The sequence below is a fragment of the Dryobates pubescens genome, chromosome 22 (genome assembly GCF_014839835.1).
Source record: "Dryobates pubescens isolate bDryPub1 chromosome 22, bDryPub1.pri, whole genome shotgun sequence".
NCBI lineage: Eukaryota > Metazoa > Chordata > Aves > Piciformes > Picidae > Dryobates > Dryobates pubescens.
The window spans coordinates 10,650,306-10,675,000 of NC_071633.1; the positions used below are offsets into that span (position 1 = coordinate 10,650,306).

Genomic DNA, 24,695 nt, shown 5'->3' on the forward strand with positions numbered 1-24,695 from the left:
AAAGGCACAATTACAGAACTGAGAAGAGGAAGGGGAACTGCTTACCGATCAAATTTGAATGTAGCAAGGCCCCTCTGTGGTGAGTGAAGTGGTCTCAGCTCAGAGCATGGATATGTGTGACTAGTCCCTCAGCAGCTTGATTTGAGCCGTTCCAGTCCTCTTCCACGGGGGTTTTCTTCCCATTCTGGGCCAGACTGCCTGTGGGCAGATTTCCCTCTGCTGTGCAAGCCCAGAGATGCCTGTGATGTTAAAATTTAAACCAAACCCACATAAACAAAAATAAATAAATCTAAGCCCAAACGATCATAAAAGTATTTCACCTGCACTCAGCATCTCTCCCTGAGGCCTGAGCCAGTTCCAGGCTCTGACTGCTTCCCCAAAGCTGCGAAAATGGTAGCCACTGGGACAGCACCCCTCAGAGAGCTCTAGGTGATGCCCACGTCCAGATGTGCTTCCAAAGCGCTACCAAGACAAAACCGTGCCTTGTCTGAGTAACTCCTGCTAAAGCCTTCTTGTCCTCCCTAACTGCATGGGCGGGCAGAGCCGCTCTCTGCCTAAGGAGAGTAAGACTCTACGGGAAGCCCCGCAGCCAGCGGCCACTCCCGAAGCTCAGGTCGGTGCAGTAAGCACGCGTTCCTGCCCAGGAGACATGGAGCAGAGCCGCTGCCCTGCGGTGGTCTGGCCGCCCTCCCATGGCCGCCCGCCCCACCACCGTATCCTCAGAGCGGACCCGCGCCCTCAGCCCCCCCCCAGAGCAGCAGCATCACGTCATGGCGCGAGCCAGCACGCAAGCGCAACACTGCGGCTCCCCCGCCCGGCCGCCCCCCCCGCAGGAACAGCTGGGGGCTGTACCCACAATGCCGTGCGGCTTTGCCCGCTGCGCTCCATCATGGAGGCGGCCGGCGCAGCTGGCGCAGCTGGCACAGCCCCGCCACCCGCCGCCGCCCGGCCCCGCACCCCCTGAGCCCCGCGCACCCCTCGGGCTCCAGCATGAGCGGCGGTAGCGGGGGCGGCTCTTCGGCACCCGGCCGCTTCGCCGATTACTTCGTCATCTGCGGGTTGGACACTGAGACAGGGCTGGAGCCGGACGAGCTTTCCGGTGAGTGGCCGCGGGGTCGGGGGGCGGCGGTCGTTAATGGCCGGGTTGGCAGCAGCGGGACGGCAGCGCTGGAATCGGGAGCCAGCCTCGTCGCCTCCCCGCTCCGCGGACCACGGGCGCCGTTTCGGCCGGCCCCGGGGCACTGCGGGAGTACTTGGGGGGAGCCGTCGGCGCCCGTCGGCCCCGGGCAGCGACGCTTGTGCCTCGGGCCGGTGTGCCTGACAAGCAGAAACGTCCGGCTGTGTGTTTGCAGGAGGGTACCCAACTTCCTAAAAATCCTAATCAAGTATCTTGTTACACGGCCTTTGGAAGTGGAGGTGGTGTGGTCGTGGTGGTGCTACTGTAGATCTTCGCTGTCTTCACAGACATCTATTGCGCTCTTTTTGGAGCTTGGTTGCCTTTATCAACTTCTAGTCAGGCTCCTGGACAGTGAAGCACTCAGGAAATCTTAATGCCTCAGATTTGGGGGAGGAAATGAGGACTTTTTGATTGTTCTGTATTAAGTTTTGTTGTAGCATTGGATAAAAAATTCCAGCAGTATCTGAAAAGAAATTGAATTAGGAATTAATTACTCTGTTAGATCAAATGTTCACACCAAATACACAGCTAAACCATATTGGTCTATCCCACATCATTGTGTCAAACCTGTGGTTTTAAAGTTAATTTTTTTTTCTTTGTTCTAGCAGCACCTGGTTTCAGCTTTAGTTTCAGTGTGCTGCCATCAGTTAAATTAGGTTGTTGCTTAGTGTCTCTCTGTTCAGAAAGACACAGGAATGCAGTGGTGAAAACCTAACCTCACTATTTTGTGTGTTTGACATCAGAACTTGAGCAGTGATATTTCCTTTTCTTTTTTTCTTTTTTTTTTTAAATTATTTTTTATTACCTTGCTTTTGTAAAATGCCATGACTGTTTCTTTACATAATTGTATTTAAACTGAACACCCCTTCCCGCCAGATAAACACTTGTTTCTTGCAGAGTGAAATTTGAGTTACAAGAACTGACTTATTACATTGAGTTCTCTGTAACAGTGGCTATGATGAAAACTTTCTTTTTTTTGTTGTTTTCTTTTAATGAATTCAAACAAAATTTATCATCTGCCCCTCAAGATGAGCAGTACATGACCATAAAATAATTCATGTTTGTCTAATGTTAAAATAGCTGTAGAGTGAATATAGCATAAGTCTGCATTGCAATGGCAGTTTAAATTACAGCATCAATTTAGTTTAGGAAATCCAGGAGAACAAAATGCAATACAGTTTCACTGAAGCATATGTGAAATTCCACAGATTCTTCTTAATTAAATCATGCAAGAACAAAATGTGTCGATTGAAAACAGTTTCTGATGTTAATTTAATTATTCATTTAATATATATCTATTTGTGTAATGTAGTGCAAGGCTCACTCAGTAATACTCGTATGAATATTAATCAGTGATGGTCATAAGAATGCGAATAACTCATATAATTACATTTAAATCTAGCAGTGTATTACTTTGCACTAGCTGTCTAATAATAAACTGAAAGACATCAGTGCCTTTAAAAAAATATTCTGAGCGTGCAGGTCTGAAAGCTGGAGCATGATATTTGTTTCTGTATTTGCTTTCCCAGCCAAGGACTACATCTATAGTATGGAGTGTGCAATGTATCTCAGACTCTGCTATTCCACCCATGATACTGTAATGGTGTTCCTTGTTACAAGGTGTGGGTTTTGTGGGGAGGGAATAGGTTTTAGTTTTTGTGGAGGAGACTGATTTTTGCCTGGTTTGGGGAAAGGGTTTAAAAAAAGAGGGAGGGAAACAAGGGGAAAGAGGATGAATTTGTGGTAACGTCACAGCATATGAGCTAGCTGGAATTCTGGTGCGTTTTCTTGAGTTTGTTGTGTTATTAATAATGCATCGTCGTGTGACTGGTAATGCTTTCAAATTGTGTTTTAAGCTATGGCCTCTGCCAGTGTCCACTGATATAAATGGAAAGGCCCTGTGTTGATTTCAGTGGGTTTTGGATAAAGCTCTGAAATACTTTGTACTTCCTGGAAGGCTTTCTTGTTTGAATGAAAGGGTTATTGTTCACTGGCTTTTTTCCCCTCCTTCCTATTTCTGTGCTGAAAAATAGATTCTGAATCCTTGTACTGTTGAAACAATTTGCTTCATAAGTGTCCATTGTTGGAAGAGAGGTGCTGGCACTTCAGCTGGTGGGTGCAGGGGTAGGGAGTGCAGTGAAGCCGGGCACAGCGGGTCTCTCTAGGACTTCCCTGCATCAGGGCTGCCGGAGCTCAGCCTGGCATGATGTCATCGCTACCCCACCGCCGCAGGGGACTGGCAGTCGCTGCCAGGGCCTCCAGGGATGCTGCCGGCAGACTTTGTTCTGACCAGGCTAATGAAACTGTGTAATTCAGGTATTCAACCTCAATATCGATGATGCAGCGTTTTCTAAATGAAGCATAAGATCATGAATTGATGCTCAATCTGTTACTTTGCTTGCAGAAACGCCTCTGATAGCCTTTTTCCTTTGTATGCTGGAAGATTACTGAATAGCACAGCTGTAACAGTTTTTTTCCTGAAAAAGTCATCTGACTGATGGAAAATGCACAGTCTATGTATATATGTTTGTTTTCTTTTAATATAATGTAGTTAGCATGGATTAAAGGGAACATGTTCTCTATTGCCAGGGCGCTCTCATCCCCAAAGTCAGGTGATCTGGTTGTCTGGGCATCCTTTCTCATTTTGATTTGTTCTCACTGGGTGACCTGTGATAGAATAAAGGAAAAAATTACTAGGTGATAGTAAAACAAAACAAACAGACAAAGCTCAAGCTTCATCTACTGTCAGTTGCTGAGCTGGACAAGAAAGCAGCTGAGGCACATTTCCAGATGGTGCTGATGTGCCAGAAACAATAACAGAAATCATAAGTACGCTGCAAAAGTCTGTTACAAACACGTTTCCTTTATAGAGGAAATCACAGAATGATTGAGGTTGGAAATGACCTCTGGAGGTCATCTGGTCCAACCTCTCTGCTGAGGGAGGACTCCCTAGGGCCAGTTACCCGGGACTGTGTCCAGATGACATTTTACTATCCCCAAGGATGGAGACTCCACAGCCTATCTGGGCAGACTGTGCCAGTGCTCAGTTATCCTCACAGTGAAAGTGTTTCCTGCTGTTCAGAGGGAACCTCCAGTGTTTCTATTTGTGCCCCTTGCCTCTGGTCCTGTCATTTGGCACTACTGAAAAGAGTTTGTCTCTATTCTCTTTGTGCCTCATCTCATCTTTCAACTGGAGCCCCTCTTATCCAGTTAGAGCTACTTAGGTATCACCTGAATGATGGTGGAAATGCTTGAATTCTGTGGAACTGCTGGAGATCTCATTCTGCATTCTTTTTCTCTAAAGACTGTGTTTTCTGACTGACATTTGACCTGTTTTGTATTTTCCTTGTTTGGGCATTTTTATATTGGAATTAAGACATGGCATTTGGAATTGGAACTGAATGTGATTCTTGCAGTGAAGCTCTGCTGTGATACTGTTTATTCCTTGTGTAAACTGTGAGTAAGTTTCTCTGCAGTTGCTGCAGATGTGAATTGCATTGGTGGGAGCCATTGCTTGATTTTTCCAAAGGCTGAAGCGTTTTGTGATTTTGGGGTTTTGGTGATTTATTCCCCTCTCTCCCCGCCCCCTTCTCCCTTTCTTTGTCCATAATATAGATTGTATTGGTGAAAGCTTCCCACAGTTCTCTTACTGGCGTGCCTCTTCCCATGGATGTGGATTTGGAAAGGTACAACCTTGAGACATCCCCCCCCCCCTTTTCTCTGAGACTGCTAACCAAGGTGTTAACTTCGTGGGGGGCCTCTCCAGTAGCAACATGGCTGAAATCACACACTGTTTTCACATAGGTCACTCTGGATGGGAAGTAGATAGCAACAACTTTTGGCTGGATTTACACTGGCACATGTGAAATGTTTTAATCTGGATAATAGTTTACTCCACTCCTCCCTACCCCCTCTATCTTTTCCTAAGAAGCTGGAGCTGTTTGCCATGTTTGAGTGCCAAAAAGATCTTTTGTCTCTTTGGGAACTGAGGCAGACGTGCTAGGGTAGCTGATATGTAGAATAAAGAGTGGGAGAGCTGATGTAAGGGGGAAGCAGCTGTGCTTTGCTGAACTACGGTTTATTAGGTGATGTTTCTGTCTCGTGATTATCATATTTGTATTTTAAAATTAAGTGAGCTATGTGCTTTATAGTATCAGCCCCTCAACCCCCCAACCTCTTCATTCTTCTATGCTTCAGTATTCAGTTACAAATTTGGCTTATTTGAAGGCTCTTAGGTAGGGTGCAGGGAAGGAGAAAGGTTGCAGGTTCTTGATTTGAGTATAGACTAAGGATGCTCAAACAGTGTTTAAAGAATTAAAGTTTACAGGTGTGACTTTTGAAGACTTCGTAAAAGCTGTAGGAATTAAACCTTACTAAAGCAAGCATGCAAAGATGGGTTGATTTGGCTTTTTGTTCCTCTGGAACATTTTGTGTTGTGGTTTTTTTGGTGGGGTTTTTCTTGTGGTTGTTGGTTGGTTTGGGGTTTTTTGGTGTGTTTTGTTTTGTTTTATTTTTCCCCAAGAGAGAAACTGCTCTGCAAGAACATCTTAATTACATTTGCAAATAATAAAGCACTCCCTCCCCTCCCCCCCCAACTTCTTCAAGTGATTGATTCTGTAGTTGCAAACCGCTACAACTGTTTTTATCATTCTTTTGACTGCCTGAGTGGTCTCGGTAGTGACTTCTCATACTTACCTTTTGAATTCCCTCTAACCTGCAAGCTCGTGTAACAGAAATAATGCACATGAAGTGACCATGTCAGAAGCAATTGCTTACTGATGTGTGTTTGTGCAGTAATTATTCTCTCTGAATTTCTTGACAGCCCTTTCAGATTTGTGGTTTGTAGTCAAGTTTGCAGCGAACTGGAACATAGACCCTGGGAGGCTTAAAATGTTATTGCACAGAGGAGAAGTTATCAAGCATTCCTGCACAAACTGATGAATGTTGAAAAGTTCACTTGGAGTACTTCTGCTTAAGACTTGTTTCTTGGTCTTTCTAGGAAAACGCTTCATGGCTTATGGTTTAATGGACAGCAGACATTTAGTTTCAAACTTTGCTATAGAATTGGAGAGTATTGCTGTTGGTTAATTTGTTTTGTTGTTTTTTTTTCATTGGCTGTAAGATCAGCCAAGATCAGGTACAATGTGTGCACCTGGTATTTATGTATTGATACTGAAGTATCTTGAGAGAGATTTCATTCACATTTCATAAGTGATCTGTAGACAGATAACCAAGCCAGTCATAGCAACATTTCAGTGTTTGGGTGAGGTAAAAAAGATGGGGTTTAAAGAAACAGATTTTCTTTCTGCATGAATTAAGGTGACTTTGGAAAAGTTCTTTTTGCAATTGTAGTTGTTGCTGGTGGTGTCTATAATTGTCTGTTGCAGGAATATGTGGTCAGAGTTCTCGAGGTTGCTGCAGTGTACTGATCTGTGCATTGCTGCTTCAAGCAGATTCTGGGGAGCACCAGGCCTTGCAATAGGAAGGAGGCTGGTAATGTGCAGCCATTGATTAAACTGGCATGTGCACCCTGAAGTACATCTCCTTTGGGGGCTATCGTCTGCAAGTTCTTCAGGCTGAAATCCATGTGAATAATACACAGAACACTGACCTGACTGCTAAGGGCTGCCCTTACATGCGTTAGCAGCCTTGAGAGGCCTTATGAACAGGGCTCAGTCTCAGTTTGGAAGGGGAAGGAATCTGGATTTATCCGCTGAATGAGATGAATTGAGGATTCTTTTGCTGATTCATTCTATGAGCAGCCCTGAATCTGTTAGAAAGCGACAAAAGTGTGCTCTGGCAAGTGCTTGTGTGATATGTATCTAGGGTATATTTGGTATTTTTATTTGTGCCTTTTTTTTAAGCTTTCCTTCATATGAAGTCTTCCACAGATAAAAGTATACGTAAATAATGTTTTGTTTTCCTTAAACTTGACCAGGGAAAGAATTTAACTCAGAATCTTGGTTCTGTGGTACTGTGACCCATCATCTATGTTTATGAATTTAAACAAAGGGATAAGAGGCACTTACAAGTTGTTACCTTGGACCTGTCACTTTTACTTTCAGGATGGAATACAAGCACTAGACTTTGTTCTTCCTGTTCTAATCAGGTTTTCATATTGAAAATCTTTTTTTTTAACTAAACATGAATCATGTCTTATGAAGAAAGGTAAGCTTGATATGGTACATGTAAAAGGAAGAAAGCTCAAGAGAAGTGGTTGGTGAGATAAGTAAGCATATAGTCACAACTAAGATAAACTTCAGAGTTTGTTGTATCATAGCAGCTGATCAAAGTGTCAGCACAGCTGTTTAATATTTGGTTTTAGAAATCAATTCTATTTAAAAAAGGCAAACAGCATCATCATCCCAGTCCTGTCCCCCCCCACCCCCCCAAACAATCAAGCAACTATTTCAGAAGAATAGAAATACTTGGTTAAAGGACTGAACATATGCTTTGGTAACATTTGGTACTTGTGCTAATACACAGATGTGTTTCCATCAGTCCTCAAAGCTGGAGGACAGTGGGAACACAAAACTTAGGGAAGTTTAACTGGATGGGACATGTCACTGTAAAAAGAGATCCACAGTGGTTCAGGAGGCTGGCCAAGATGGTCTCTGCTTTTGTTTTCTCAGGCTCTCCTGAAGCAGTCTCACTCAGTCTGTCAATCTTAGATGGGCATAAGGAGAACAGCTGATTTCTATATTAAATATACTTAAAATATGCTTGTCTCCACTTCTGTTTTATATTTCTGGTACACATAGAAGAATTATATTCTAGTCTGAAGATAAGCCACCCTTTTCCTTTCTTAGTGTCTTCTGTTGCACATATTTCAGATGTACTGTGTGATGGAAATGCCACCAGCCCTCCAACCTCCATGGCTGAGAACATGCCTGTCATTTTAATTTTGAGTGCTGCTCCTGTTACTTAATTGGAAGCAGACCTAAATATCTTTCTGCAAGTTGTTTTTGCTGTGGCTGAAGCAGAAAAGTTGTTTACTAAAACAATTCTGTTTTTTTAAGAATGTATCCTTGAAATGTTTTACCAGATGGTCCATCTGCTTTCCTGTGTTACGTGCAAAGCAGTAAAAAAGGAAACAAAGTTTTAGGAGACTTTAAAATGTGCCAGCTCAGGACTTTTTTTGGGGGGTATTCTTGTTTTTTTTTTTACAAAGCTGTCTTAGATTCTTGATGGTTTCTTCTGCCAGTTCTGTCCCACCTCTTCCTCCCTTCCTTGAAAAACTGCACCAGAAAAATGAAAACAAAAGCGTTTGGTTTCCTGACCTTACAATCACAGCATGCAGATGTCCTCGGCTGTTGGTCTGTGGTGCTTTACATTCATTGTTGCAGCATTTGAAACTGTTCCAGAGTGTGTGTGGCACTATGTTTTGTTACCAGCTAGATGAATACTGAAACGTAAATGATGAATGGATGCTTATTAACTCCTGAATTCTTGTTTGCCATAGAGGGTGTGGAAGAATGTATGCTGTTGAAGCAATAGATGATGAAGAGATTATTTGTATCTAGTTTTTACATCTTCAGTTCTGGAAAGCAAAAGAGAATGGGGAAAGAGCATCATCTTTTGCAGCTGACAGATTGGAATTAATTTATCTCTTTGTCTTCCCCTTTTTTAGGGGCTGCAATAGGAAGAATTGTATTGTCCACTGATTGTTGAAATGCATAGTATGCTGGAAGGAGCATGTTCTCATGGGGCTGGGATAAGGGATTGTTAGGAGCAAGTTTGGGCTTCTTAGATGCCAAACAGGCTGAAAAAAAACCCAACAACAAACAACCAACACCAAAACTGAGCCTTTTACCACTGGTTATTTTCTTCTTCTTCTCCTTACTACATCTGAAGTCCTTCAACTTCTATAGATGAAGGATGGCACTCAAACCAACATATATTTCAGTTGCACTTAAGATGGATACCTAGGTAGAGAGAAGTGTGTCCATAATAGATACTTGCACTGTTATCTTTGAAATGCAAACAGTGGACTTGCTTTGCCTTTTGAGCTCTTTTGTCGGAGAAAGTGGAACGGTAACTTGCATAAAGAAGTTTTTAGAGGAGGTCCCAGATGTGAAAATCTGCTACAAATGCAATGGAATGACAGCTGCTAGAGACTGTGATAGAAACTCCTGGTTCATTAGAGGAAACTTTGTATTCCGGTTGCTTAAACAGGAGTGTGTTGCAGTAAAATCAAAGTGATCCTGGAGTTTTTCTCAAATGGATAACCTGATCCACTATTCAGTTCCCGATCCCAGCAACGAATTAACTGATCAAACCACCACTTCATCTTGCACTATGTCAAGTGCTCTTACCAGCAGGGGAAGTGGGGATAGAAGTGTAGAACAGAGTTTATGTGTTTCAGGATCAAAGGGAAGGAGATTTTTATTTATTTATTTAATATGAAAGGAAGATGTTTGCTGGGGAAGGGAAGTCCTCTGTAATGAGAAATATGTGCAGCTCTGCTTGAGGGGTTGGGATGATTGCCACCATTGTAAGGTTCTTTGAACTGGGATGTAGAGAGTGTAAAGGTAAAGGATATGATTATAGGGTCTTCTGAACCCTAAGCTCAGCATGCTGCGTACTACAAGGAAAGCTGTGCTAAGTGTATGGCTCCTACATTCCGTTGCTGGTACGGACTCACATTTTTCTTACTAATTTGTTTAATTACAGCAATATGACTGTTTCATGTTGAAGCTGTTTTATATTTATTTCAGGAAGACATTCATTTTAGTGCCAACAGAAATTGCATATACAGTCTCTGTATGCTAAAAGACTCCTGTAAGAGTGTCCTTATGTGGAAAATACAAAGTTAATGTATGCTATGTAAGGATTTTTATTTGGTGATGCCATGTATGCAATAAGTGTACACCAAGACTGAAGGAATGGAGTAACAGACTATATCACAAGAATTTAAAGAAAGAAGCTGCTTGGCAGTGCAAAAGCCACAAACTGCTTAATCAGTCTAGCTTTCTGGATGTCTTTGTTTTGTAATTATTATGAACAGATCAATGGACTCAGTAGATGAATGAAGGTGGTGGTATTAAGAGTTCTTTAAAATCAGTGTTGCATGACCATATAGGTCTTTTATCAGATTCCCCCCTCCCCTATATCTAGGGTAGCTTCTTCTGACCTGCTTGTCATTGTCATAGAGGGAAAATTAGAGCTAATCTCTACCTCTTGAAATAGATGCTCAGAGGCTTTCTTCTAGCTAGCATGCAGGGAGGAGATCCTGTACAGGTCCTAGTCTTGCATAATTTTTCACTTTCAGTCACTTTCTAAAACCTGGAAGTGATAAAAATCAGAGGATTAGCAAGAGATGTGAATGTCTGTGGTATTGGGAGACCTGTCCTAGGTCCTGATCCAGGATAAATTTCCAGTTTGAGAGAGTGTTTAAGACTTGGTTCAAACAAAATCCAGAGCTACTCGACTTCTCAACTGTTTAAGGACTTCCTAAGTATTCCATAGCAACAAAGTTTCTTTTGGTGTAACATTTTTGTTAGGTTCATTATTGTCTATAGGCAGCTTTATGACTATCTGTCTGTGTGGCTATGCTGTGGAAGTAAATGTATGAAATAAAGATTCTAATTTGGCTTAGGAATAGAACTTCAAATATTACTCTAAAAGTGCAGAACAAACCCAACCAATTCTGAAATCAATTTGTATTGCCATGTAATTGCTGCATGTAAGAAAACAAGTGAAAAGTTGAAGTGTGTTTTTTGTTTTGCAGGTGTTGCTGAAATAGTTTGATTTATTTGAAGTATATGATTTCATGCAATTGGGCCTGTTTGTTAGTGCAGCTGTCAACAGCTGCATGCTTATTTAGCTAATTGCATTCTAGTAAGACAGTGAAGTTTATTTTAAGATATGCCATTGTCCAGAGTGTTTGGGTTCTTTTAAGCAACTACATACATTGTGAAGATTTATTGCAGAGTTCTGTTTTATCACAATGAATAGTCATTGCTCTAGAGGAAATTTTAGAGCTTGTAAACAAGATTGTATCAGCCAGTCTAGTGTGTGGATATCATCTGTGAAAAGCTGAACCAAGCCACTTAAATTCATGTAATTCTAAAGGCCTTGTGATGGTCTCGTCCTTGTGGTCAGTTTCATCGTCTTCTCTTTGGGAGCATGTTGTTGTTTAACATGTAAATATTTCATTACAATTAACTCCCATTGCTTCATCAGTATTCCAGTATTCTGGTTGTTCATAGAGGAATGATGAACTTCTGTTACATCCTGATCATCTCCTTCAAGAACTGTGTACCTACAATGAAAAAAATGTATGAAGTTGTGTAAAAAATGTCTTAGGGGAGTAGACTATCTATTATGCATGTTAATTCTGTAGAGAATAGTTGTAGTTTTAATGGTATGTGTTAGCTACTTAATTACAGTCGACAGTATGAAGTGTGTAATGCAGTGTTGTTTTTATTTGTTATATAGCTTTATGCCAGTATATACAGGCCTCTAAAACCCGAGATGGTGCCAGCCGTTTCATTTCAAGTGCAACAGAAGGTAAAGGAAAAAGCGTGGGGAAAAAAGCACATCATTTTTTGTTCACCTGGTACTCTGTCTTCGTGTGATTCTCAATCTTTTAAGATAGATTCTCTTCACAGCTAACTTCTTATGGATACCCTTTTTTCCTAAGTCTTAAAGAAGAAATTAAGTGATGCCTCTTGTATCTCTATCTTAAATTTGCATTGTCCTAGCATCTTGTCTATCTGTGCTTTTCTTCAGTGTCAGAATTCCACAGAAACTGAATCATTAGTTGTGCTTTAACAAGAATCTGAAATAATCTGAAGAACAGTTTAGAGAATTGCTGTCATGATCATAATCTCAAGATGCACATGAAGAAAAGCACAGATACTCAATGACGTGGAGATGTTACAGTGCTAATTCTTGCTAATATCTGCTGTCTGATTTATGCTAACTAACTGTCTTGCATTTTCTGTTTCTCTTAAAAGGAGTGTGTGCTTAATTCACTTATCCTCACATCTACCTGCTGATGTCCTACTTTTTGGCCACGTTAGAGCTTGAAAAGTGAATTAAATATTTACTTCTGTGTTTTTCTTTCATCTGCAGGGGAAAACTTTGAACAGACTCCGTTAAGACGCACATTTAAATCCAAAGTTCTTGCTCGCTATCCTGAGAATGTTGAATGGAACCCCTTTGACCAGGATGCAGTGGGAATGGTCAGTATCAATTGAAGGCTTTTGGTTTTAAGACAAAAGTCTACCTTAACAATGGAAGACATCCCTTTGAAAAAAATGTACTATTAATCTCTCTAAGTTGTGCAGGCTCAAGAGGCCTTTTCATTTAATTGGGATATTTTTAAAAGGAAATTAACTTAAAACTTAAGTGATAAGTTCCTAGGAGAGTTTTTTTTGATCTCTTAACAACTTCTTTTTTCTTTTACGTTGTAGAGAATTGGTAGAGGAAAAAAATGAGTCTGCAATTAATTAATCTTTGCGTAAGATTTTTCCGATTAATGTAACGCAGTGTGGTTTCTTAATTCGTATAAAATACAGTCCTTTTCTCAGTCAGGTTTCCAGGCTTCATGACCAAAATACTTTCCTTTATCTGCATTTGAATTCTGTTATTTAAGTCCCATTGAGATTGACAACAAAATGGTTGTGAATTTCAATAAAAACTGCTTGCAACCTTTTAGTTTTTCTGATTTAGACGCACATTGCTATATTGTTGAGAGATGTAAGACTTACTAGAATTTAAAGTGAAATCTGATGACAGTGGATTCTAAGTCCTATTTTCACCAATGCTTCTGGAGGCAGGAAGAGAAAAACGTGTGTTCTAATGGATATCTCCCCTTCTTTTTATAGCTATGTATGCCTAAAGGGCTTGCTTTCAAGACACAAGCAGATTCTAGAGAACCTCAGTTCCACTCTTTTATTATTACTCGTGAAGATGGCTCACGGACATTTGGATTTTCTCTTACGTTTTTTGAGGAAGTTACTAGCAAACAGATCTGCAGTGCAATGCAGACATTGTATCATATGCACAATGCTGAATATGACATTCTTCATACTCCACCCACAAATGACAAAGATAGCTGCAGCAGCACAGGAGACTGCAATGGCACTTCTGTTTCAAAGCTACAGCGTTTTAACTCCTATGACATCAGCAGAGACACACTCTATGTCTCAAAGTGCATTTGTCTGATTACTCCAATGTCTTTTATGAAGGCTTGTAAGAAAGTACTAGAACAACTTCACCAAGCAGTGACTTCACCTCAGCCACCACCTCTACCTTTAGAAAGCTACATCTACAATATTCTTTATGAAGTTCCTCTTCCTCCAGCAGGAAGGTCATTGAAATTTTCGGGTGTTTATGGACCAATTATCTGCCAAAGGCCAAGCACCAGTGAACTACCATTATTTGATTTTCCAGTTAAAGAAGTTTTTGAATTGCTTGGAGTAGAAAACGTGGTTCAGCTCTTTACCTGTGCCCTGCTGGAATTTCAGATACTGCTTTATTCGCAGCGTGAGTACTCATTTGTTGCTTTCTTATCTTGTTGTACTGGCACAAAGTCTTTTTGTTTCTTGAATTTAAAAACACCTCAAACAGATAGCTGTGTTGAAGTGGCATTAGCATGCTAATGCAGTCAGACTGATTCATGTGCACATTTTAATATAAAGAAAAGGACTGGATTTGCAAAGAAAGCATTGCATTAGTTCCTCTTTTTAGACACCTAAACTTACAACTTTGGGCATTTATATAATTTCCTGTAATCACAGACTGACTGTTCCCTTACTGTCTGTGGAAATACTGTGCAGTTGAATAGAGTAGTATGCCTTCTTCTATATTCCTTTCCAGCTGCTCTTATCTTTGCCCAGTTATCCATACATTTTGAGAAAATGCATAGTAAATTATATATGGTTCTGAGGAAGAATTAATGATGCAAATAGAATTTTCTCTTTGAGTATCAAAGTCACATTTCAGTGTTTACTTTGAAATAAAATGACCTGAGAAGAGTTTTATTTGACTGAATTTAAATCCCAAATCTCTGTTACAGCCTTGAAACAATTACTGCTGAAGCAGTATAGATAAAGCTTACCTTGAAGAGGATAGGGAGCAACCAAGCTGACATAGCATCTGTTTATCAATTAATAAGTTATGTGGTAATGTGTGTTGTAATTTGTGAATAAGAATGCTTCTTACTCTGCATCCTGTTGCTCTAACGCAGTGTTTGTGGACTTACGCCAAAAGATTCCACTGTGCCCCCCCACCGACTGGTTAACATTAATTCAGGCTCACCTACCCATAATGGTGTTGTTTAAAGCAGCTAGACTGCATTTTGAACATTGTTTTATACTAATTGTAAAGAAGCCTAGAAAACCCCAAGACAAATCCAAGATAGTCCCTGGTGTTACTGAAGTGTGGTTTTGATCTTTATTTCCATGGAACCACCACTGAAATATATATAGAATACAAATGGTAACTATTTATAAAACAGAACCTACGGTTATTAGCAGTATTCTTATATGGAAATGAAATGTAGATGTTTATGTGTTGAGATTTGTTTGTAGGCTAAAGCCAAAGATCAGCTTGGTGCAGTTAAGGTGATGAAAAGTGTATAATGGCAGCGGGGTGGAGAGTCACAGTTGTTGCATTGTATAAATGCTCTCAACTTCCAGAGAAAAATTATAGAGCAATTCAAATGCAGCCAAAAAACCCTTACTTACTCAATAGTGGTTACTCTCTTGGATTTAAAAAACAAGTTGTTTTGCTAATTATTCATAGAAAATCTAGAAATACTTGTCTAGCAACCAGACTTCTTTTGTGCCTTCTCCAGAAATGGATTAGGCATTTATGTTTGAGAGTTAGGAAGAGTTTGTTTAGGGGGACATCTGTGTCCCACCAGAGGAAGGTTTAAAACCAGCTGCTCCACCTGAAACAGAATGCAGTCCAGTTGGCACGCAGTAGTGCTGGATGCCTCCTGTGGCAGAAGTATGTTTGCCTGGTTGGTTGGAAACACCTCAGGGAAAGCAAGGCCTGCATCATCGTATAGGAGCAGTGTTCTTTGATCTGTCTTCAGGCCATGGCTTTAAAAGCAGTCTTTGCTCCTGGGCTGGAACTTACCTCACTTCTGGACTAGTCTTCTGTATTCTGAGTTCTCTTTCAAAGTTGTATTTATAGGTTCAATTTCTTTTCTTGGACACTTTCCAAATGTCTGATCAGTGGCTTGAAATAGCTCTTGAGTTTCTTGTTCTCATGCGGACATGAGAGATACAGAACTTGAAGGGATCCATGCAGCTGGAGGCTTTTGGCCTGACACTTCACAACAGTTTCTGTCCATTGTTCCTCTGCTTCACCCCAAGCTTTGTCTGAGTTAGGCTGTGATGCACCTTATGCACATGTCTTGCCTCTATTGAGTTCTTGCCTCTATCGAGTTTCTGGCTGAAAAATCTTCTTTCAGTAGAAAAAAAATCTTAGTCATCTGCTGAATTTTTGTCCTCAGTGAACTAGCTGTGACAGGACCTTCTCAGCAATAGTAGCCATGTTTTTTGAATTGTTGGTTCTCTTAACTACTTTCTGAAGGATCCAGTCTCTGAAACTTGCTTGGTTGTTTTTTTTTTTTCCTCCCTGCCATTTTTTCTTAAAAAGCCCTTTGGTGCAGTTTGCTAATGCTTACACAGAATACTTTCAGAGCTCCTGGTGTGTTTATAACAGAAACTATTGCATACTGCTGGCATTGCCAGCAGCCACGTTTTCTGTCCTGATGATACACATGTACTTTGTTTTCATATTACTTGAAATGGGAGTGTGAAGTATTTTTAAGTTCTAGGAAATAACCTTCTTCTTCCTGTAATTTCTGACTTTTCTAACCATGGTATTCTGTTTTCTGCTAAATGACAGCGTATTAGAAAATCATTTTAGTGAAGCAGTAGCTTTGCTGAAAAGGTTGATGTCAGTAGGAAAATGGAACTTCTGGAGGAGGTTCTGATCATCCATACCTTTACTTACCAGTTTTCTTCTTTTGGTTTGTTTTGGTGTATCAAGTTTTTTGTGGAGGTTTTGTTACTTTTGTTTATTTGTTGGCGTTTGGGTTTTTTGTTTGTTTGTTTGTTTTGTTAAAAAAAAGGAATATGCTCCTAACACATTCTGCTCTTTCTTCTGTATGCTTGACATTTTGCTTTGTATAAAACAGGGAATGTTGAATGGAGATACAAGTGATGGTGCATTCAGTTCTAAGTGAAATCTGCAATTTTGTGAGGGCTTGCTCACATCATTGCACATGTAGCAGTGTGAGGTCTAGGTTGTTCCTCAAAATGTAAATCTTAATTTATTTTTTTTTTTAGTGCCCTTTGTGTTTGTTAAATCTCTTGGTGCTCAAACCTGTGACAGGTGAAGTGGTTGGAATAATTTCTCATTTGATTAGGTCAGATGAGATTGCGGTACTCACTGGATTGATTTATGTGTTGAACAGTCCCTGTTAGGATCAAGGGGTTTACTTGTAAGATTTACTTGTTTTAAAACACAAAGCCCCAGCAGCAGCAACAACAACAAACCCCAAAACACCCCATGAAGAACCCCTACCAGACAACCCAAAACTCTTGGAGGACTTTGCTGCCCAAGGCAATCCTGTTTGAATTATTTAGCATCTTAAGTTGCAGTCAGTCCTTGGAATAGGAGTAACTTCACTTGGCAGTGAATGTGTTTTGCTTTAACACATTCCTGACTGTGCTTCTTGAAATTCTTATGTTGTCCCATGATATTGGCACAGCCTGTATGTTTTGGAGCAATGTAAACCAAATGTAGGGAATCAATACATTCGATTGTACTCTTGAGAGAGTTGTCTCCCATTTGGAAGTGTTAGAGTAGTGCAGGTGTCTCTGAAGCTGCTCCTAGTGCTGAATCTGTGCCAAGGAACTCTGGCAAACAGACAGTAGTGCTGGAGGAGGCCTTCAGCAATGCCCTCACCAGATTATTCTGTGGGAGCTGCTTTGCATTCCCACAATTTATGTTGCTCTTTTATCTGTGAAATAGACTTATTCCTTATCTCTCTAGAGCACCTAGAGCTCATTTGAGAAGTATGCACTGAATTAAGACAGCTGTGAAATCTTCTTGGAGGCAATTTTCTGAATGGCTAAAAACAATAAAAGGAGAACTGTAATGCACCACTGCCACAGACTGTGATCTTGAACAGTTTTTATTGTCTGGATATTTGCTGTCTGCTGTTTTTAAATACAAATGAAGGCTCTGTTTCTGCTTTGCTTTTGAATCACTTCTTCCCATCTTTGTTTCACTTGATGTTCATTCTGGAGATTAAAAGTATTCATTTTATTTCTTTGCAGTATTAGTCCTGTTTTGCCCAACTCAAATTTCTTACATAGGACATTTTCTTCTTATGTCTCCAGTGATTTAAGAAATGTACTGCTCGGTGCAGGCATCTTGAATCAGCCTGTCAGACAGAAGGGAACACGAATAGAAAGTACTTTGTGCTGCTTCTAACCACAGTTTGATCTTACTGCAGTTACAGGGTTTAAATAAAAGGGCCAGTTAAGGAAATGTGTTTTTCATTGTGTCTAATGAGTCTGACATAACTGAATACCTGTGTTTAGAAGAATTTGTTGAAAAATACTTTTGTTTATGCCACGCTTTCTGCTATGAACTAACACACCTAAAGCAAATTCTCCAGGCAAGGCTTTGTTCTGGTGGCTCAACTACGTTGCATGCTGCCTGTCCCATAGGGACTGTATATACATTTTTTTCCCCTTCTGTTCCCCTTCAGATTAGAGAGAAACTTAATCTTGGCAAGTAGCTCATCTTTCTGGTTTACAATATATTTTCTGAAGATACCTAAATTCATCTGCAGCAACGGCACAGCACTTGCTGCTTTCAAGCAGCAGTATGGCAGTTGCATAGAATGGAAATTACTTGACAAGTACAACATATTTCTTTGTCATCCATAAAACAGGAAGATTAGAAGGAAAAAAAAAATATTCCAGAATGTGATTGTGTAATGGTTTAAGAAACCTGCAAAGTCGGACAATTTCTGTAGGAACTTGATAGACCTCTCTGGTAGAATGTGAGAATGGACAAGTTCTTACAGCAGCCACCTTCTTCCCATCCTGTCCTCTCTTTTCAGACCCAAGACCTCTCAATTCCTCTTTTTCATTGATTTACTTGCTTTTTCCAGATCAGCAATAACATCTAGATGGAGTTGGCACCCCATCCCTGGAGATAAATACTAGCGTAAATAGCTTGTTATACGTGCTGTAAGGGATAATGTATTTTATCTACAGAAACTGTTTAGAAGACTGAATCAACCTTTTTCTGTGTTCTTAAGTGGCCTTTTAACATAAAAGTTAGTGAATTTTCTTTTTCTTGCATAATGATCAGTTAAGTGCTTCCCAAACTAATAGTACACTAGTGGTATGTCAGTTTTTCCCTACCAATGCCCTTGTACAGTATAATGTCAAAATACTCTCTTGTCATTTGCACCAGAATAAGCATGTTTCAAAACTGAGCAAGACTGTTGCTGAGTTACCTCTTAGCTTTGTCCTTGCCTTTTCCTAACAGCTCCTATCATTCATAAAGCCTGCAGAATGCAGTCACTGTTACTTGCAGGCTGCAACTGTACAGGCCAAATAGTTGGGAATGGCTTAAGCCATGTGGATATCCAGGATCAGAGAGACACATCAGATAACTTGGTTACAGGAAGTAGCTGCTGAGTGGATAGAAATCCTGAATTATTAATGTTACTTTGTAATTAATTTGAAAGGCTAATGCTAAAGTTAGCTTAATGACAGAGGGAGAAGTTGTATTTAAATTAGCCAGCAGGGTTAGACAGGGGGTTTTGTGTAGTAGGAAAACACTGTTTCTATTCTGAGACTTGTTCTTTCAAATAAACAAGCTGAATAGGAATCAGCTGGAATGTTTGTATATCTGCAGCTACAATTAAAGTTCCTTTTAAAGATGAACAAAATAGGCTATGGAATGGATTATTATTCTTACCAAGGCTTATCATTAATTTATCACTTCTTTGCAGTCAGGCTGTGATTAAGGCTGCAAACCGGTAAGTACTTGTGTAGGTGGAAACTGGTGTCCAGGCAGAATAGGGGAGTGCTGCTGGTGATACTCGTTGATTGTTCCCTAACGTCTTTCAGTCCAAGTAAGCATTTGACAAAAACTTAAAACTGTTTAAGCTATTCTCAATTGTTTCGATTGAAGACTGCTTCAGTCACAGTAGATCTACTGTGAGGCAGTGACAAGGAGCTCTGTGCAGTAATCACAAGCAAGGCTTGATCTGAAAGGAAAACAAGCCTAGATTGCAGCATTATGACTGATGCTAGCAAAACCTGCGCTGAGTCAGTCTAGGATTATGGGACTCTTTGCAGACCACAAACTGTGCAAGTTTGTCTTCACACAAAATTAATCATGAATGCCAAGAGTTGAATTTCTTGTCCCCCTGTCTTATGCTATCTGAAGTCTGAGTGGGGGGTGGCTAAGCCATAACCTTGGAAAGTGCACTGTTAAGCTAATTTTCCCCTAAAGCATTTGTTGAGGACAAACTCTATTTTTGCAAACTCTATTTTTCATCTGCACTCTGCAACTGTGTGAAACAGCTTCAGAAACCTGAACACTTCAACCTGTGTATGTAAGGTTTTTTTCCAATTCATACTGTAGTTTTATGACTGTGCTAGAAGACATGTATACCCCACACCTTGCACACATACGAATGATATTGAATCTTTTAAGTTATTATTCCTTCTCCTTTTTCCCCTGCTTCTCCCTTCCCTTCCCCCTTTCCTGGCTGGGATTGGATTTTGTTGCAGTATCATGAAAAAGGCATCCTGTTTCCAGTTTGTACTATATATATAGCTTGACTGAAGGTAGGAAATGTCTTAGTCTTGTGAGCTTGTTTTGTATTCTTTCCATTGTGGCGACTTGAAAGCAGTCTGAATGTTTCAGCAGTTGTATTAGATCACATGCTCTAAGTTATCTGATGTTGTCACCTCCTTTATGGTGCATAAATATGAAAACCCATTAAAGATGAGTAAATATACTGCATATACTGCAGTGTGAACTGCTCTAGCCACAGCTGCTTGACTGCATGTTGCACAGGTGCACTTGGCACTGCTGTTAAATTCTAGGAAGAGATGACTTGTTTTTACATTAAACCAAGATGTTGGTCATACATGGCAAAGGATAAAGGAAGCTGATCTTTATTTTCTGCACAGTAATTTCAGTTGCACTGTTGGGCTGGCATACAGCATACTTTACAGAAATGTAAACACTCTTAAAAAATGTTGATCTGAGAAATACCAGATGCCTTGGGTTTCATCCAAGGCTTCTACAGAAAGCCATAAGCACAGAGAAAAGGAATCGTTTCCTATCTTTTGCTTAGCCTGTTACAGTAGTGCTTTCATGCTCAAACTGGTGTTCCTGGTAACACTGGTATAGGTAGCAGAAGGTGACTTAATGGATGGTAAGACTCAGTTTGCTCATTTCCATATGACTTGTAGAATGACCTACTTTGAGCTGAGCTCTCTTTGTTGTTTGAGCAAAATGTGCTTGGGTGTACAAGTCAGGGCTTTCATTAATATGCTGCTCAGCTAATGGTGGTTTTGTGGTTTCTGTTTTAAAGCAAACTCTCATTTCTTTAAATTCATTTGCTTTAAAATGTTTGTGAAATTTTCCTTTTCTTGATGTTTTTCAGATTATCAGAGACTGATGACTGTGGCAGAGACCATCACAGCACTAATGTTTCCATTTCAGTGGCAGCATGTGTATGTTCCTATCCTTCCAGCTTCCCTTCTTCATTTTCTTGATGCTCCTGTCCCTTACCTCATGGGTTTGCACTCTAATGGGATGGATGACAGGTCTAAACTGGAACTTCCTCAAGAGGTGAGAGGAGCTTGTCTCAATTGATTAAATACTATACATGATTGTGAGGGAAGTGAGAAATGAGCCAAAGCACTAATAATAGCTGTAACAGACATTGTGAAGTTGTTGCTAGCTCTGGTTTGGGATGGCACTTACTTTATTTTTGGTGATGCTTTAGGAAATCTGGTGAAATAGAGAAATTTCAATCTGCAGCTAAGTGCTGGTATATACCTGAGCAAACTGGTGCTTATTGGGTTAGTGCACAGGAAGTCCTCCCTTGCAGCGAGGGTGTGTCAATGCCAGCCACTGTGTAAAGGAGAAGTAAACAGTCTGTAAAGATTCTGCAGCTCATACACGAAGCTAGGACTACCTTCAGACTGCTTAGAGGTTGTTTTTATTTACTTTATCCCACTGTCCGGAGTTGTGAGAAAGAAGGAACCAAGGGTGGTGGCGCCCTAGCTCAGGTAGCAAAAGAAACGTCTTCAGGAGCCAGTAAACACCCATGGGAAGTATGTCAGGAGGCAGTCCCGTCAGTCATCTGACTTTTCTCATCAAGTGCCATTGAATAGTTTATTTGCTCTTGTATATAGAAAATGCTGAGTGTTACAGTATGGCCTTGCTGGCTGTTGCCCAGAAGCTGGACACCTCTATCTGGTAACCCTGTAGGAGGTGCTTGCGGAGTTAGCAGCTGCACAGCACCACATCTCTGTCCCCAGCTAGAGTCTGCTTACTTGCAGGCTTGCCTTACAGGGAAGGGGATGGGTAAGACCACTACTTAAAGGCACTGGTAAGATTCTCTAATCTAGTGGCATTTTGTCTGGTTGTCTGTTTTCCTCTATTGTCATTTACATCACCGTGAAAGCAGAAGTGTGGCAGGCAGAAGGTTTTGTGGTGGTGTTTTTGAACTTTTATTATCAGGCAACATAGCTTGACACACACACACACAAAAAGTCTTAAAAAAGCTGTGTGAAATTAAAGGCAAGATATTTTTGTGAACTTCCAGTCTGGTCACCATGCCAACATTGCTCTTTTTCTCAAATCCATATGCTGATAGTTTTCATTTGTTTTTCCTGGCAAGTTAAAAGGAAAATTTCTCTTCAAACTGTGCTGTTGTTTTTTTTTTCTATGAAAACTAAAGGATTTAATCTCTCGATTTGTTTCTCTTCTCCTTTCCTCTCTCTTTTCCACACTGCCATAATCAGTAACAGATTAATGTATGTTCTTGCCATGAAAAGAGTCTATTGCTTTGGTTTGCTACATTTCTACAAAATGTTGGGTGTACTGACAGGCCTAATGAACATGAGTTGTGCACTTTTTCAGAGAAAATAGCTAGTGAAGTAAAATACATGTATGGATGTGCATGATAATACATGTACCAAGGATGTTTTCACTATTAGAACAGGCTCTAAGAGGCTGTCCTACTTCTGTAAAGAGTTTCTTTATTTTAAAATCACTACACTGCTTCCAATAAACTTACTTAAATTTCAGGTAGATAATTCAGTTATTTAAAAGATAAATGGTTTTGAAAAGCTTTATCAGCTTTGTTTGGAGGTTTAAAATAAGGTATTTGATCTGTTTTTAGATCTGGCTTTTTATGAAGGTGGAGAAGAAGATTTTTGTTAGTATCTTATAGAGATGAGAATTGTCTAGGTGGACAGTAGAATACATGCAGAAGGTCACTGTTTGCTTGCAAGAGCAGCACAAGAGCATCCTTTAGAGTTTAGGACCACTGTAAACAAAATGCACAGCCAGTCATGTATGTATAAATTTGCATATCTATGTTTTCTGGGTGTTAAGTGAAGTAGGTGGTAATCTGCAGTGCTGAGACCTGAAGCACAAAGGTGATACATGTTTTTCAATGCTGTGTTTAAGCAGAAGCCTTAATTCAGAATTGTGTTTCAATCTATGTAGGAAGGAATGTGAAAACCTGTATGTGACCTATACTTTGAATACCTGGGCTGTACAGAGAATCCAAGTTGTGGTGATTGTGCTGTGGGAACTGACCTAAATTGCTGTAGGCATCTGTTTGCATACTTTGCAATTATTTATCAATGTTTATAAATCCCTGGAGGTGTTCAAGAGGGGATTGGATGTGGCACTTGATGCCATGGTTTAGTTTAGGAGGTGTTGGGTGATAGGTTGGACTTGATAATCCTTGAGGTCTTTTCCAACCTTACTGATTCTCTGATTCTGTTACTCTGATTCTCTAAATAAAGCACGTTTTCTCTTTAGCTTCTCAGTAGGGTGGAGAGCTTACTCATTATTAGTGAATGTTAGTTCCTCCTTAGACATCCTTTTGGCAGGACCTAAATGATTTCCTTCTTTATTTTTGAACAGAACTGAAAGGAAGGATGTGGGCTTGATGCAAGTTTTGCTAGATCTGTCCAGGGGTTTGGCCCTTATTGTACTTGAGGTCATACTAAAGAATTGTAATTGTCCTCTAGCTTTGGAATTGATGGGTGTAGTCCAGACCCCAGTGAGCCAATGGAAAGTTGTGCTGTTGCCCTCAGGGAGCCAGGCTTTGGCATCAGATATGCGAACACTGATTTATTCGCATCTGCATTTCTAAGGTTTGTAAGACTTTCACCTGGCCACCTTGTTACTTGTGATGACAAAAATTTGTGGGAAAGGCAAGCTTTTAAATTAGTGCAAGTGTTAGGAGGAGTAGCTGAGGGAACAGGATTTGTTGAGCCTGGAGAACAGGAAGCACAGGGGAGACCTTCTGAGCATGCTTTTTCAATTATATCTCTACTTACACATGTTGCTAAGTATCTTATCATTTTAATGTTTTATGTGTAAAATGATGATCAATGTATCCACAGAGGTTTACAAATAGAGCTGTCAGCTATTCACTGCTCACTCAACTGTGCTGCCTCCAGAAACAAAATAACTAAGACTTTGTGATCAAAATGCATTTTGTATGGCCATGATTTAATTAAAAAAAAAAGAAGAAAGTGCTTTGTAAGGGAGGGAACCCCTCTGTCCTCACCAGTATTTGATTCTGCCGGATCTGTAGAGTGGCACCATTGTGAGACTTCTTGTTTTATTGCCTGTTACTGCTGGTTTATTTAATTGGGGTCTCATTTTTAAAGAAAAATATTGTTTTGATACCTCTTGAAAGGCTTATCTTTGTAATTTCTGTTCCCTGGGAAACATGGCCATTTCAGAAGTGCTTATGCAGTTCTTGAGGGTGACCTCAGTCTCCCTCCATCTACTGAATCTCCTTGAATATGCTACTTCAGGCGGTTCTCTCTCTTACGGTTATTAACCAGGTACTAAAGTGTAGAATATCCCCCCTCTTTAGAGTACTCTTTAGAGTATTGTTGTGCACTAACACACTTCTCTCTTTTTTTAATGCTTCTATCTAGGGCAAGTTCTGAGAAATGTGATAGTATCTTGCCTGATGAGCAGTCATCATTAGTGGCTTAGAGTGTTTAAATTATGTGTATGGCTCTTAAGGATAAGCTCTGCAGAAGGGATATTTAACTGTTGGGAGAATAAGCTGGCTGATCCCAGATACTTATAAGCAATCTTAGCAAGCATTAAATTTTGCTTTTTATTCATTGGCAAGGAGTTAATTTTTGGTGTGAAGACTAGAATCTCTTCATTGATAAGGTTAACACTTGCTTACTCCTTGACCAAGCACATTTTAGGTACTTTCTGCAGAATCTGT

The 24,695-nt window shown here is 40.3% G+C and overlaps 1 protein-coding gene across 6 annotated transcripts in view; it reads left to right on the top strand.

The window, feature by feature from the left end:
* Positions 1 to 864: 864 nt before the first annotated feature.
* DENND5A (DENN domain containing 5A) overlaps positions 865 to 24,695 on the top strand; it is a 49,559-nt gene continuing 25,728 nt past the window's right edge. For 4 of the 6 annotated variants that reach the window (XM_054171518.1, XM_054171520.1, XM_054171522.1 and 1 more), the window contains exons 1-5: positions 865 to 1,099; positions 11,618 to 11,689; positions 12,257 to 12,366; positions 13,012 to 13,672; positions 20,856 to 21,043. In XM_054171518.1, the coding sequence (XP_054027493.1) occupies positions 991 to 1,099; positions 11,618 to 11,689; positions 12,257 to 12,366; positions 13,012 to 13,672; positions 20,856 to 21,043 (1,140 nt within the window). In that variant the 5' untranslated portion in view covers positions 865 to 990. The remainder of the gene's footprint in view (positions 1,100 to 11,617; positions 11,690 to 12,256; positions 12,367 to 13,011; positions 13,673 to 20,855; positions 21,044 to 24,695) is intronic. The other 2 variants (XM_054171519.1, XM_054171524.1) reach the window with 1 other exon arrangement.